The sequence below is a fragment of the Colobus angolensis genome, unplaced genomic scaffold (assembly GCF_000951035.1).
Source record: "Colobus angolensis palliatus isolate OR3802 unplaced genomic scaffold, Cang.pa_1.0 Scaffold70, whole genome shotgun sequence".
In the NCBI taxonomy this organism is placed as follows: Eukaryota; Metazoa; Chordata; class Mammalia; order Primates; family Cercopithecidae; genus Colobus; species Colobus angolensis.
In genome coordinates, this window is record NW_012120710.1 from 6,940,975 (window position 1) to 6,954,040 (window position 13,066).

The following is a 13,066-nucleotide window of genomic DNA, read 5'->3' on the forward strand; positions in this document are numbered from 1 at the left end:
ACTCATTTAAAAAAAAAAAAAAAAAACACCAAGAAGAGACACATTTCATTAGCAAATCAGAAAAAAAAGAAAAACATAAAACAATTTGTAATTGTCTTGAATAAGATTTTCATGTAATATTAAAGGATAATAAAAGACTTGTTCCCCCTCCAAATAAACTACAGCTCAAAAAAAAAAAAAAAAAAAAGCACAGACTATCAGCTCCACAGGTTCTCTGTCTTTGTGCTTATCTTTTTGACGGCAGATGGTTACCTTCTTTCGTAATGGCAGACTGAATAACTCAGACCAGCCCTCCAGTTGAAAATTCTATTTTTTTTTTTTTTTTTGAGACAGAGTTTTGCTCTTATTGCCCAGGCTGGAGTGCAATGGTGCCATCTCGGCTCACCACAACCTCCTCTGCCTGCCAGGTTCAAGTGATTCCCCCGCCTCAGCCTCCCGAATAGCTGGGATTACAGACATGCGCCACCATGCCGGCTAATTTTGTATTTTCAGTAGAGACAGGGTTTCTCCATGTTGGTCAGGCTGGTCTCGAACTTTCAACCTTAGGTGATCCGCCTGCCTTGGCTTCCCAAAGTGCTGGGATTACAGATGTGAGCCACTGCGACCAGCCATTGAAAATTCTTTAAAAGTTGGATTGATTTTCAAAAAATCTTCTTCAACATATAAAAGGCTAAAACGACAGTGAGGATTACTGGGCTAAAATTGAGAACGGGAGAATCCAGAGAGTTAACCTCAGGACTCAAAGCTAATTTTGACATGAAGTAACAAATGTAGAAATGAGCTTTGATTTTTGTGGCTCCACAGGGCTAAAAGGGAAAAGTCAAAGTCCAAAAGCCTTCTAAAGGTGGGATAGCTGAGAAACCGCCTCCAATTAAAGCTAGGACCCAAAAAACTACATCCTCCAGAGTGAAAATGAGCAGAAATAAACGAGGCATCACTAGACTTAACATCACATTCAAGGAACTAAAAGCCTTGAATTTGGATTCACATACTGGACTGGGAGCATCTCCATGTACCTGTCAGAAGCAAATAAATATTGCCTCTGGACAAAGAAAACCTTACCTTAGCCTCAAAATATTTCTACAAATAAAATTTCAAAAACAATATTCAATTCTAAAGGATAATGAGAAACACAAGATAAAAAGAGATTGTAAGCAAGAACTTTGAACTTACTAAGGAGGTCCTGGGCTGGCAGTATGCTTGTATCAGACAGAAATCAGAACTGGGAAAATTGTAATGTAAATAATTGTTCATTCATTATTATCAGGGGGTAAAAGAAGACTCTAAGGGATATGTTTGAAGTAGCAAATACAGGAAGCCCCATTTTTAGGGCTGAAGGAAAGTGCATAGTGCACAAGAAAGAACTAAAAATCTAGAAGAGCCCCCAATAACCACCAGACGTTTAGTCCTCACTGGAAATGGCCCAGCAGCCACAAAAATGTAAAGATTACCAATTGTGAAAAAATTCACCAGAGCACACAGGCCAGAGATGGTTTGTAGAGTGGCCAACAGTTGGTAGAGTAACTCACCAGAATGTGCCAAGTAGGCCAGAACTGGTCCTTGAAAGATGCTGAAGTGAGCTAACAGACCTCCCACATGGTAATGCGCTCACAGCTGTATTTAAAAAAAAAAAAAAAAAAAAAGGCACACTAGAAGCTGGAAGAAAAGCCTCTTCCTCTTGCTAAGGACCGACAGTGTCTTTCCATAGCCTCTATCTGTTGACGAAATCTAAAATCAAATCAGCTGGCAAGAAAAAAAGAAATGCTTACAGAGTCCAGCTCTAATATCACAAATCAGGTAAAAAAAGGAGTGATTTGGAGTTGAGAGACAATAAATTGTTTACTGGCACAGTGCTCACAAACATGGAAAAATGAAATAAAAATGGTCTCTGGAGAAAAATATTTTTACCTTAGCCTCAAATTATTTTTAAAAAATATTTCAGGACAGGTGGCTCCCACCTTTGATTCTAGCATTTGGGGAGGTTGAGGTGGAAAAATTGCTTGAGCTCAGTAGTTTGAGACTAGTCTGGGTAACATACTGAGACCCTGTCTCCACAAAAAATAAAAAAAATTAGCTGGGCATGGTGGCACATGCCTGTAGTCCAAGCTCCAAAGCTACTTGGGAGGCCGAGGCAGGAGGACTGCTTGAGTCTGGAAGATTGAGGCTGAAGTGAGCCATAATTGCACCACTGCACTCTAATCTGGGTGACAGAGCAAGATCCTATCTAAAAAGTAATAACAAAGATAATAATAGTATTTCAAAGATAAGATTCAGCACAAAATTGAAGATATGCAGGCATACAATGAAATAAGACACCATAAGTAAGAAATACCAGAAAATATCAGCAATTGAAACAGATACAGAATGACTTCAAATATTGTAGTTATCAGATATGGACTCTTTAAAAAAGAAAGCCAACCTCAAAAAACGGAGGGAACTTAAAACCATAAAAAGTAACATAACAGATGTGGACCCAAATAAAAATTCTAGGATGGAAAAGTATAATTATTTTGTTCACAGTAACAGTAGACTAGGTAATTTGTAACAATTCTCCAACTGAATACAAGTAGAAAAGCTGGACAAAATGTATAACACAACTACTTGGAGGAATGAAAAAGATCATATAGTAAAAAATACCTGGGCTAGGAAGACAGAAACCCAGAAAGGTTAGCCAGGCAATTAAGGCCAAATTTTTTTAACCCAAGAAACATATGCCACTTTAGAGGGAAGACTAAGAGGACCAGTAGCACTTTTCACCATGTTGCAGGCCTAAGGTAGCAGTGACTGATGTTCACGGCCCATGAAGGTGAAAAGAAGGAGTTCAGTGCTGGTGAAATCCTTTCATTTGGGTTAGCCCTAAAACTCCTCAAGCTATAAGTAGTAGCTGATATGAAGCTTAGTAGATGAAGCTGAATTCTTAAATGGAGAAGAGAGAAAGAATGGGACAGTAGCAGTATGTGAAGCAACAATTATAGCCGAACATTTATATATTTATTTATTTGAGATGGAGTCTTACTCTGTTGCCCAGGCAGAGTACAGTGGCACGATCTTGGTTCACTTCAACCTCTGCCTCCCAGGTTCAAGAGATTCTCCTGCCTCAGCCTCCTGAGTAGCTGGGACTACAGGCGCATGCCACCATGCCCAGCTAATTTTTGTATTTTTAGTAGGGAAAGGGTTTCACCACATTGGCCAGGCTGGTCTCAAACTCCTGACAAGTGATCCGCCCACCTTGACCTCCCAAAGTGCTGAGATTACAGGCATGAGCCACCATGCCCAGCCTGAGCATTTTTAAAAATAACACATTACTTGATAGAAGCAAGAGCCATAAAATTAACAGACAAAAAAAAAAAAAAACCCACACCTAGGCATATTATTGTAAACTCCTGAAAAACAAAAACAAAACCTTAAAAGTATCTAGAAGAAAATGGTTATTAAGGAACACAGTAAGACTGATGTCTGATTTTTCAATACAAGCAATGGGAGCCAGCAGAACAGTAGAATTCTATCTTGAACATACTGAATGTAATTAACTGAGAACCCTGAATGCTATATCCTGAGAAAATAGCCTCTTTTTCTTTTTTTTTTTAAGCGATGAGATCTCACTACAGTGCCCAGGCTGGAGTGCAATGGCTATTCACAGACATGATCATGGCACACCACAGTCTCAAACTCCTGGGCTCCAGTGATCCTTCCACCTCAGTCTTCTGAATAGCAAAGACTATAGGTCCATGCTACCACACCTAGCTTGAAACAGTTTTTTAAACACAAAGTAGAATATATACTAACAAAAATGAAATGAACTTCTTATCATCAGATTTGCTTTAAAGAAAATAAAGGAAGTGCTTTAAGCATAAGGAAAATGAACCCAGATGGAAACTCAGAAATGCAGGAAAGATTAAAGAGTAATAGAAAGGGTAATATTAGGTATAGCCTAATAACTGCTGACTGTGAACAATTTTAAAAGGGATTTAACTATATATAGAATTTAACAATATTACATAGCAGCAATAACACATATATCTGATGGGTGGAGGGAAGAAAGGAGGGGGTAACTGAAGTTAAAATTGCTAAGATTTTTGCACTGTAAAAGTACCTGTTTGAGTATCAATAAGTCAGGTTCATATATTACAATATCTAGAATAATTTCTAAAATACTAGCAAAATAATGTTTAATAAAATAATGTTTAAAAAGAAAAAACCTAGAAATATGGAAGGCAACTAGGAAGATAAGTATAAATCCAAATATGTAAGTTTTATATTAAATACAAATAGACTAAACACTCCAAGTAAATTACAAAGACTATCAAACTGAATAAAACAAAAGAAACAACTGTATCTGCTTATAAGAGATATACTTTACATCTAAAGACACAGAAGGTTAACAGGAGAAAGGACTAAAAAGTATATATCATATAAATAATGATCAAAAGTGCAAACATACTAATGACAAAGTATATGTTAAGACAAGAAGACTGGCCAGGCCTGGTGGCTCACGCCTGTAATCACAACACTTTGGGAGGCCGAAGTGGGTGGATCACAAGGTCAGGAGTTTGAGACCAGCCTGGCCAACATGGTGAAACCCTGCCTCTACTAAAATACAAAAATTAGCCAGGTGTGGCAGTGGGCACCTGTAATCCCAGCTACTCGGGAGGCTGAGGCAGGAGAATTGCTTGAACCCAGGGGGTAAAGGTTGCAGTGAGATGAGATCATACTACTACACTTGAGCCTGGGTGACAGAGCAAGACTCCATCTCAAAAAAAAAAAAGACAAGAAGACCAAGAAACAAAAGGGTTATACAATGTTCATGAACTGGATGCAATATTGTAAACACATCAATTCTCCACAAATTGATCTACATAAATTCAATTAAACTCCTAGAGTTTTTATGAACATTGGTAAATTGATTCTAAAATTTATATGGAAATGCAAACAGACAAAAATAGGGAAGATAGTCTTATAGAAGAAGGACAAAACAGAAGGGATTTATTCTACTAGATATAAAAACTTACAAACTAGGCCAGGTGCAGTGGCTCACACCTGTAATCCCAGCACTTTGGAAGGCTAAGAAGGGTGGATTGCTTGAGCCAAGCAGCTCAAGACTAGCCTGGGCAACATAGCAAAACCCTATCTTTACCCCCAAAAAATACAAAAATTAGCCAACCATGGTGGCACATGCCTGTAGGCCCAGTTACTCAGAAGGCTGAAGTGGGAGAATCACTTGAGCCTGTGAGGCAGAGATAGCAGTGAGTCAAGATCATGCCACTGCACTGCAGCCTGGGTGATAGAGCAAGACCCTGTCTCAAAAAAAAAAAAAAAAACCTACTAACTAGAATAAACATGATTGTGGGCTACTGGTGCAAGCTTAAACAAATAGACCAATGGGACAGAATAAAATCTTACCTATGTAGGAGAACATGTGGCAAAAGGAATATTCAGAACAGTGGAGAAAAAGATGGTATTTTCAATAAATGTTTCTGGGACAACTGGATAGCCATAAGGGAAAAGTCATAAGATTTGACTGTGTCAAACACCATTATTAAGATCAAGAACAAGTATTAGATAATTAGACTTTAACAAATCCCTACTGTAACCACTAAAAGACAGAAACACAATGTATAATTTCTGAGTTATTAGAAAAAAAGGAATGATAAATATAATCAATCCAAAGTAACAAAAGAAAAAGACATAGAGAACTGGTAATACAAATAGCACATATTAAGGTGGTAGATATATATATTCAAAATACATCAGATATTATATTACAAGTAAATGGAATAAATGCTCCAATTAAAAGGCAAATATTATCAAACAGGAAAAAAGCGAAATATAACTATACAGTTTTCACAAGAGATACATCTAAACAAAAAGTCAGAAAAATTAGGGGACCAAGCATGGTGACTCACACCTGTAATCTCAGCACTTTGGAAGACTGAGGTAGGCGGATCACCTGAGGTCAGGAGTTTGAGACCAGCCTGGCCAACATGGTGAAACCCTGTCTCAACTAAAAATACAAAAATTAGCCAGGCATGGTGGCGGGTGCCTATAATACCAGCTACTTAGGAGGTTGAGGCAGGAGAATCGCGTGAACCCAGGAGGCAGAGGTTGCAGTGAGCCAAGATCGCGCCACTACACTCCAGCCTAGGCAACAAGTGTGAAACTCCATCTCAAAAGAAACAAACAAAAAAAAGCATTCAGAAAAATTAGAAGTAAAAATATGGAAAAGATTTACTATGGAAACACTAACAAAAATTAAACTAATGTATGTACTCGTTAATTTCAAATAAATTAGATCTTAAAACAAAATACTGGCCAGGTGTGGTGGCTCATACCTATAATCCCAACATTGAAAGGCTGAGGTAGGAGGATTACTTTAGCTCAGGAGTTTGAGACCAGCCTGAGCAACATAGTGAGACCTTATCTCTACTAAAAATAAAAAAATTAGCCAGGCATAGCAGCACACACCTGCAATCCCAGCTACTTGGGAGACAGGTGTAGGATTGCTTGAGCGCAGGAGTTCAAGGCTACAGTGAGCCATGATGATGCTACTGCACTCCAGCCTGGAGGACAGAGTAAGACCCTGTCTCAAAAAAACAAAACGAAACAGCCAGGTATGGTGGCTCATGCCTGTAATCCCAGTACTTTGGGAGGCTGAGGCGGGTGGATCATGAGGTCAGGAGTTCAAGACCATCCCAGTCAACATGGTGAAACCCTGTCTCTACTAAAATACAAAAAAAAAAGAAGCAGCAGCTAGGCATGGTGATGCACACCTGTAGTCCCAGCTACTCGGGAGGCTGAGGCAGGGGAATCACTTGAACCTGGGAGGCGGAGGTTGTAATGAACTGAGATAGCGCCATTGCACTCCAGCCTGGTAACAGAGTGAGACTCCGTCTCAAAAAAAATAAAAACATCGAAACAAAATATTACTATAATAAAAAGAGTTATTGCATAATGACAAAAGATTTAACTCAACAGCAAGATAAAATAATTCTAAATATAATACACTAATAATACTGTTTCTGTTTATAAAAATAAACATTAACTGAACTACAATGAAAAGTAGAAAAATCGATAATCACAAAGGAAGATTTTAACATATTCTTGGTGTTGAATAAAACAAGCATATAAATAAGAATTCGGAAGATTTGAACAACACAATTTAAAATGAACTAATGAACATATATGAAATACTTTTCAAGAACAAGAGGTTTTTTTAGTTGACTATATTCTGAACCAAAAAGCAAATATCAAGAAATTTCAAAGAAATAAATTCTTATATGGTGTATACTCAGATCATAGGGCAGTTGTGTCACAAATAAATAACCAGGAAATAACCTAGAAAATGTCCATGTTTGGAAATTCAGAAATATACTTTTAAATAACTCAGGGATTAAGAAAAATATAACGGAAATGAGAAACTATTGTTAACAATCAAAATTTCCAGGATACGTACCAAGCTGTTCCTACAGGAAAATGTATATCCTTAAATGCATATTTGAGGGGAAAAAAGGCTGGAAATTAGAGAAGCATCTATCTCAACAAATTAGGAAAAGGAGCTGCAAAATAAACCCATACAAATAAGTAGAAGAAATGAAATAATAAAGAACAAAAATTAATGATATTCCTACTAACAAGTCATCAAATCTGGGGGTGGTCTTTGGGACTGCTAACACAGACCATAGACAGATGATTGATAAATACACAGAAAGATACAGACAGAAGGAATAAGCACTTTTAAAATCAGGTTTACATTCACCAGATAAATGAATTTGCATATCTAATCATTGTATTTCTTCTTATTGCCAAAAAAGGAACTTATACTCATATTTTTTCAATTCAATATATGCATTTACTCACCTTTAGTAACTTGATTTCTCGCATTGCAATCTTTTTAACCATTTGGTCATCGTCACTTTCTAAGAACTTCTTTATGGCCACAATTCTTCCAGTATCTTTATTCCTACACTTCATCACCATTCCATAACTCCCTTCTCCAACCAATCCCAGGTTTTCATATTTTTCCATTTTAATTTAAAGTCAGTAGACACTTTTTGCTGTGAAAACCAAAACATAGAATTAACAACATTGAGTATGTTAATTTCCTCCACCTTCCCAGCAAATTAATTCTTCCCTGCTTGTCTTCCATATTACATGGCTGTCCTGTATTAATTCACAATTTCCTAGTGTTTCTATATGTAAGCTATGTTTTCAAAATGGTCACACACAGTAATCTATGTTTTCAAAATGGTCACACACATTTCATAATAGACAAGGCAAATGGAATTGAAGCCATTAACTTCAAATTACTAAATGTCATGTTAATGAAATTCCATACATTTTTAATTATAATAAAGCAATACTTGAGCTATCATACATAACAATTACAACTCACTTTAAAAAGCACAATTCCAGCCGGGGCAACATAGCAAGATTCCATCTCTACAAAAAACATTTTTAAATTAGCTGGGTGTGGTGGTATACGCCTGTGGTCCCAGCTACTTGGGAGGCTGAGGCAGGAGAATTGCTTGAGCCCAGGAGGTTGAGGCTGCAGCGAGCTGTGATGGCACTGCACACCAGCCTGAGCAATGGAGCGAGAATCTGTCCCAAAAAGAAAACAAATAAACAAAATGCACAGGCCAGGTGCGGTGGCTAATGCCTGTAATCCCAGCACTTTAGAAAGCCGAGGCGGGCAGACCATCTGAGGTCAGGAGTTCGAGACCAGCCTGGCCAACATGGCGAAACCCTGTCTCTACTAAAATACAAAAATTAGCCAGGCATGGTACTGCACGCCTATAATCCCAGCTACTTGGGAGGCTGAGGTAGGAGAATCCCTTGAACCCAGGAGGCAGAGGTTGCAGTGAGGCAATATCACACTACTGCACTCCAGCCTGGGAGACAGAGTGAGACTCTGTCTCAAAAAAGAAACAGCACAATTCCTTTTCACTCAAAGATGCATAACTGAATTTAGTGGGGGTTTTGTTTGTTTGTTTGTTTGTTTTTGAGATGGAGTCCTGCTCTGTTGCCCAGGCTGGAGTGCAGTGGTGCAATTTAGGCTCACTGCAACCTCCACCTCCTGGGTTCAAGTAATTCTCCTGCCTCAGCCTCTGAGTAGCTGGGATTACAGGCGTGAGCCACTACACCCAGTTAAGTTTTGTATTTTCAGAGAGACCGGGTTTTGCCATGTTGCCCAGACTGGTCTCGAACTCCTGACCTCAAGCGATCCACCCACCTTGGCCTCCCAAAGTGCTGGGGTTACAGGCGTGAGCCACAGAGCCCAGCCTGAATTTGGTTTTAATGAAGATCAGCTTTTTTGTTACACTGGATTTAGATCCATGTTGGAAATACTTACGCACCTTACACTTAATTGGAAAAAAATACTTGATCACATAACAAATTAACGCAGAGTATCTTTCATAAAATATTTTTCTTTTCTTTTCTTTTTTTTTTTTTTTTTTTGAAACAGAGTCTCGTGCACTGGCGTGATCTCGGTTTACTGCAACCTCTGCCTCCCAGGTTCAAGCGATTCCCTGCTTCTGCCTCCCCAGTAGCTGGGATTACAGGCGCCCGCTACCACACTCAGCTAATTTTTTGTACTTTTAGTACAGACGGGATTTCGCCATGTTGCTGTTACTACATTGAACTTAGAAAATAAGAGTAATGACATCGGTATATAAGCAGATTTTTAAAATTAAATTAAATTAAATTAAATATTAGTAGTATCAAATACCGTGAAAGTATTTCAAAAATCCTGTTAATGATTACTCACTAATCATTAACTTCATAATTTGATAATTGAATAATCAATTACTTCATAATTTGAATTTGTGTTCGAAATTTTTTTTTTTTTTAGACGTAGTCTTGCTCTCGCGATCTCCGCTCACTGCAACCTCTGCCCCCCGGGTTCACGTCATTCTCCTGCCTCAGCCTCCCGAGTAGCACCCGCCACCACGCCTGGCTAATTTTTTGTATTTTTTTAGTAGAGACGGAGTTTCACCGTGTTAGCCAGGATGGTCTCGATCTCCTGACCTCGTGATCCGCCCACCTTGGCTTCCCAAAGTGCTGGGATTACAGGTGTGAGCCACCGCGCCTGGCCTTGAAATGTTTTACTCATATTATATGACATTTTCTGAATAAAGGCAATTCTAAGAGAATCTTTCTTGTTTTACTAATGATTGATGAAGGTCCAGCTATCATTAGACAAAATGTTGGTACAGAAAAAAATTATTTCAATCCAAATACAGATAGATTTTAACTTATAAGGTTTCATTGCCATGGTATATATAATCTATTAAACTATAACTCCAATAAGAATAAAAAATGCTGCTCTGAATCCCAATGTAGTTCCAAAAGTTTCAGGAGAAAAAAACAGTCTTTTAATAATTATATATCGAATGACATTCACAGTTTATTTTTTTTCACCTGACAATATAAAAATGTTCATTTATTAAACTTTGGAAAGAGAAAAAATTCGTGCCTAATGTATTAGTTGTATACTTACGGCAATCTAAAATTAATTTACTCAGATTGTGAACTGTTTTTCCTGTTTCTCTGTTGGAAGAGGGATGTAAAGACAAAACAAATATTCTCTTTGTTCTAGCAAACTATGCTAATCCGATGTATACAATACATTTTCCACACTTGACATATAATAGTTTGAGATTTTATAATATACATATTTTTAATGTAGATATAAGTGGAGAACCAGAAGATTGATCTTGAGGGGTAGGAAATGAAAACAATACCAAAGAACATCAACTTAAATTATTTTAATACCGGTTTTCAGAGTAGATTCTACTACAAACTTTTTACAGAGCAGTGTCCCAGACACGAACTTTCCAGGCATTTGACAATTTACCTTCCATCTCACTTCCATTAACTTTTTTTTTTTTTTTTTTCTGGACTGCAGTGGCACAGTCTTGGCTCACTGCAACCTCTGCCCCTCCAGGTTTAAGCATTTCTCTGTCTCAGCCTCCGGAGTAGCTGGGATTACAGGCGCGTGCCACCATGCCCGGCTAATTTTTTTTGTATTTTTAGTAGAGACGGGGTTTCACCATCTTGGCCAGGCTGGTCTTGAACTCCTGACCTCGTGATCTACCCGCCTCGGCCTCCCAAAGTGCTGGGATTACAGGCTTGAGCCACCGCGCCCGGCCTTCCATCAACTATTTTTTAATAAAATATTTGTATTTGAAAAAAATTCTCCATATAATTCTATCCCTTCTTAATTTTTGTTCTCTTCCATTAAGAGAGTATGTTTTATTAAGGACTAGGCTTTAGGTTTATCATATCAATGACAAAAATAGCTTGAATCTATAACCTGGATCACTTTAAAACATTTTGTAAACGGTGTCCTAAATATTTGAAGCACAAAGTGAACAAAAAAACGACTTTAAGCATGCCTGAGGTGTTCTGAAGCATATCACAAGCTAACATTAATGCAAGTTGACTTCTTCAAGTTTATTCTGCCAACCAATTGCACATCTGGACACACCACATTGAACACACCTACTTTTTCAAGTGGCACTGTCCATAAATACTTTAAAAGTATCACAGCCTACAAAGCCTCTTGTTTTCTGAAACGGTTACTCGTAAACTATAACTTCTCATGCCTTCTACTCTTGAATGGAAAGGTAATACAAAGGAAAAAGAAACCTGGCCAATGGGCAAAGAAACCTGGATGGTTCTAATACCAACAATTTAGATAAAATATTTGGAGAATGCTAATTTTGTATTTTGTTTAAGACAGATTGAAGGGCGGGAGCGAAGTCTTATGCCTGTAATCCCAGCACTCTGGGAGGCCGAGGTGAGCGGATCACCTGAGGTCGGGAGTTCGACACCAGCCTAACCAACATGGAGAAACCCTGTCTCTACTAAAAATACAAAATTAGCCAGGCGTGGTGGTGATGCCTGTAATCCCAGCTACTTGGGAGGCTGAGGCAGGAGAATCGCTTGAATCCGGAAGGCAGAGGTTGCGGTGAGCCGCGACCACGCCATTGCACTCCAGCCTGGGCAGCAAGAGCGAAACTCCGTCTCAAAAAAAAAAAAAAAGAAAGAAAGAAAAAGAAAAGACAGATTGAAATCTTTTATAGATCAAAGAACGAGATAATAGAAGCTTTAAAAAGTACTTATACTTACCGTTTCTTCAATCCGTTCGCATAGAAAGACCCAAAGGTTTTCAACTTGTAAACAAATTTGAGGTGAAATGCATATCGCTCGCAGGTCCAAAAGATGCTGCCTAGCAAACTAGCAATTCCAGTGCTGTTGTGATTTCTTCTGCGGACGCAGTCACGAGTCCAGGGCGAAGCAGGCAGGGAGGCAGGTGGGCCTCCGTCCGCCGCAAGCTCACACTTAGGAGGACCACGGGCCGCATGCTTTCGTCGTCAAGGCAACGACCTCACTCTGTCCCCAACCACAGGCACAAAGTCTTGGGAGAGAGATACAGCACAGGTCAGAATGCGTTCACGGTAGGCACCAACGCCTGTGAAGGCCAAGGGCTAGAAAGCAATTAGCTGGGTGAGAGGCAGCACCTCCCAGCTTGTAAGGCGCCCAGTACCTGGAGTCTGGAAACCTGCACCGCTCCAACTACCCCGGGGCCAAGGTGTTGGTCGCGGAGCTGGAAGGGGGCGGTTCCTCACCCGCCCCGAGTGCCCCAGGCCTCCCTTGTTCTGATTGGCCGAGCCGTGTCGTCACGAACCATGATTGGCTCAGGGCCAACCACCCCGCCCCTTCACCTAGGGCTCGGCCCAGGTTCTGCTCCCTGACACGCAGAGGCCCTGCGTCCCCACACGCCTTGGTTCTCGTCACGAGACGCCTTTCTGCCTTCGCCAGGGGGAGGAGGCGATTGTGATGCCCACGCGAAGGGTAAAGGTGGCGGTTATGTAGGACTGAGAAAACTATGCAAAATGCGATACGATTTCCCTCACAGCCACGCTGCTGGGCAGGGGAGGGCCCGGGTCCCCTGAGTCGCGAAGGCGCGGCCTGACCGCGATTCCAAGCTTCCTTTCCGTTCTGGGCGGTGGGGCCAGTGTGAGCCAGGTAGATGACGGTGACAGTCTAGGAGGTGATGATTAGT

The 13,066-nt window shown here is 39.7% G+C and overlaps 1 protein-coding gene across 1 annotated transcript in view; it reads right to left on the reverse strand.

Moving 5' to 3' along the window:
- Positions 1-12,795, reverse strand: part of CDKL2 (cyclin-dependent kinase-like 2 (CDC2-related kinase)) — a 50,772-nt gene extending 37,977 nt beyond the window's left edge. Inside the window, exons 1-2 of the mRNA XM_011927195.1 lie at positions 12,130-12,795; positions 7,855-8,051 (exon numbers count right to left, since the gene is read on the reverse strand). Of these exons, the coding sequence (XP_011782585.1) occupies positions 7,855-8,022 (168 nt within the window). The 5' untranslated portion in view covers positions 8,023-8,051; positions 12,130-12,795. The remainder of the gene's footprint in view (positions 1-7,854; positions 8,052-12,129) is intronic.
- Positions 12,796-13,066: the final 271 nt, after the last annotated feature.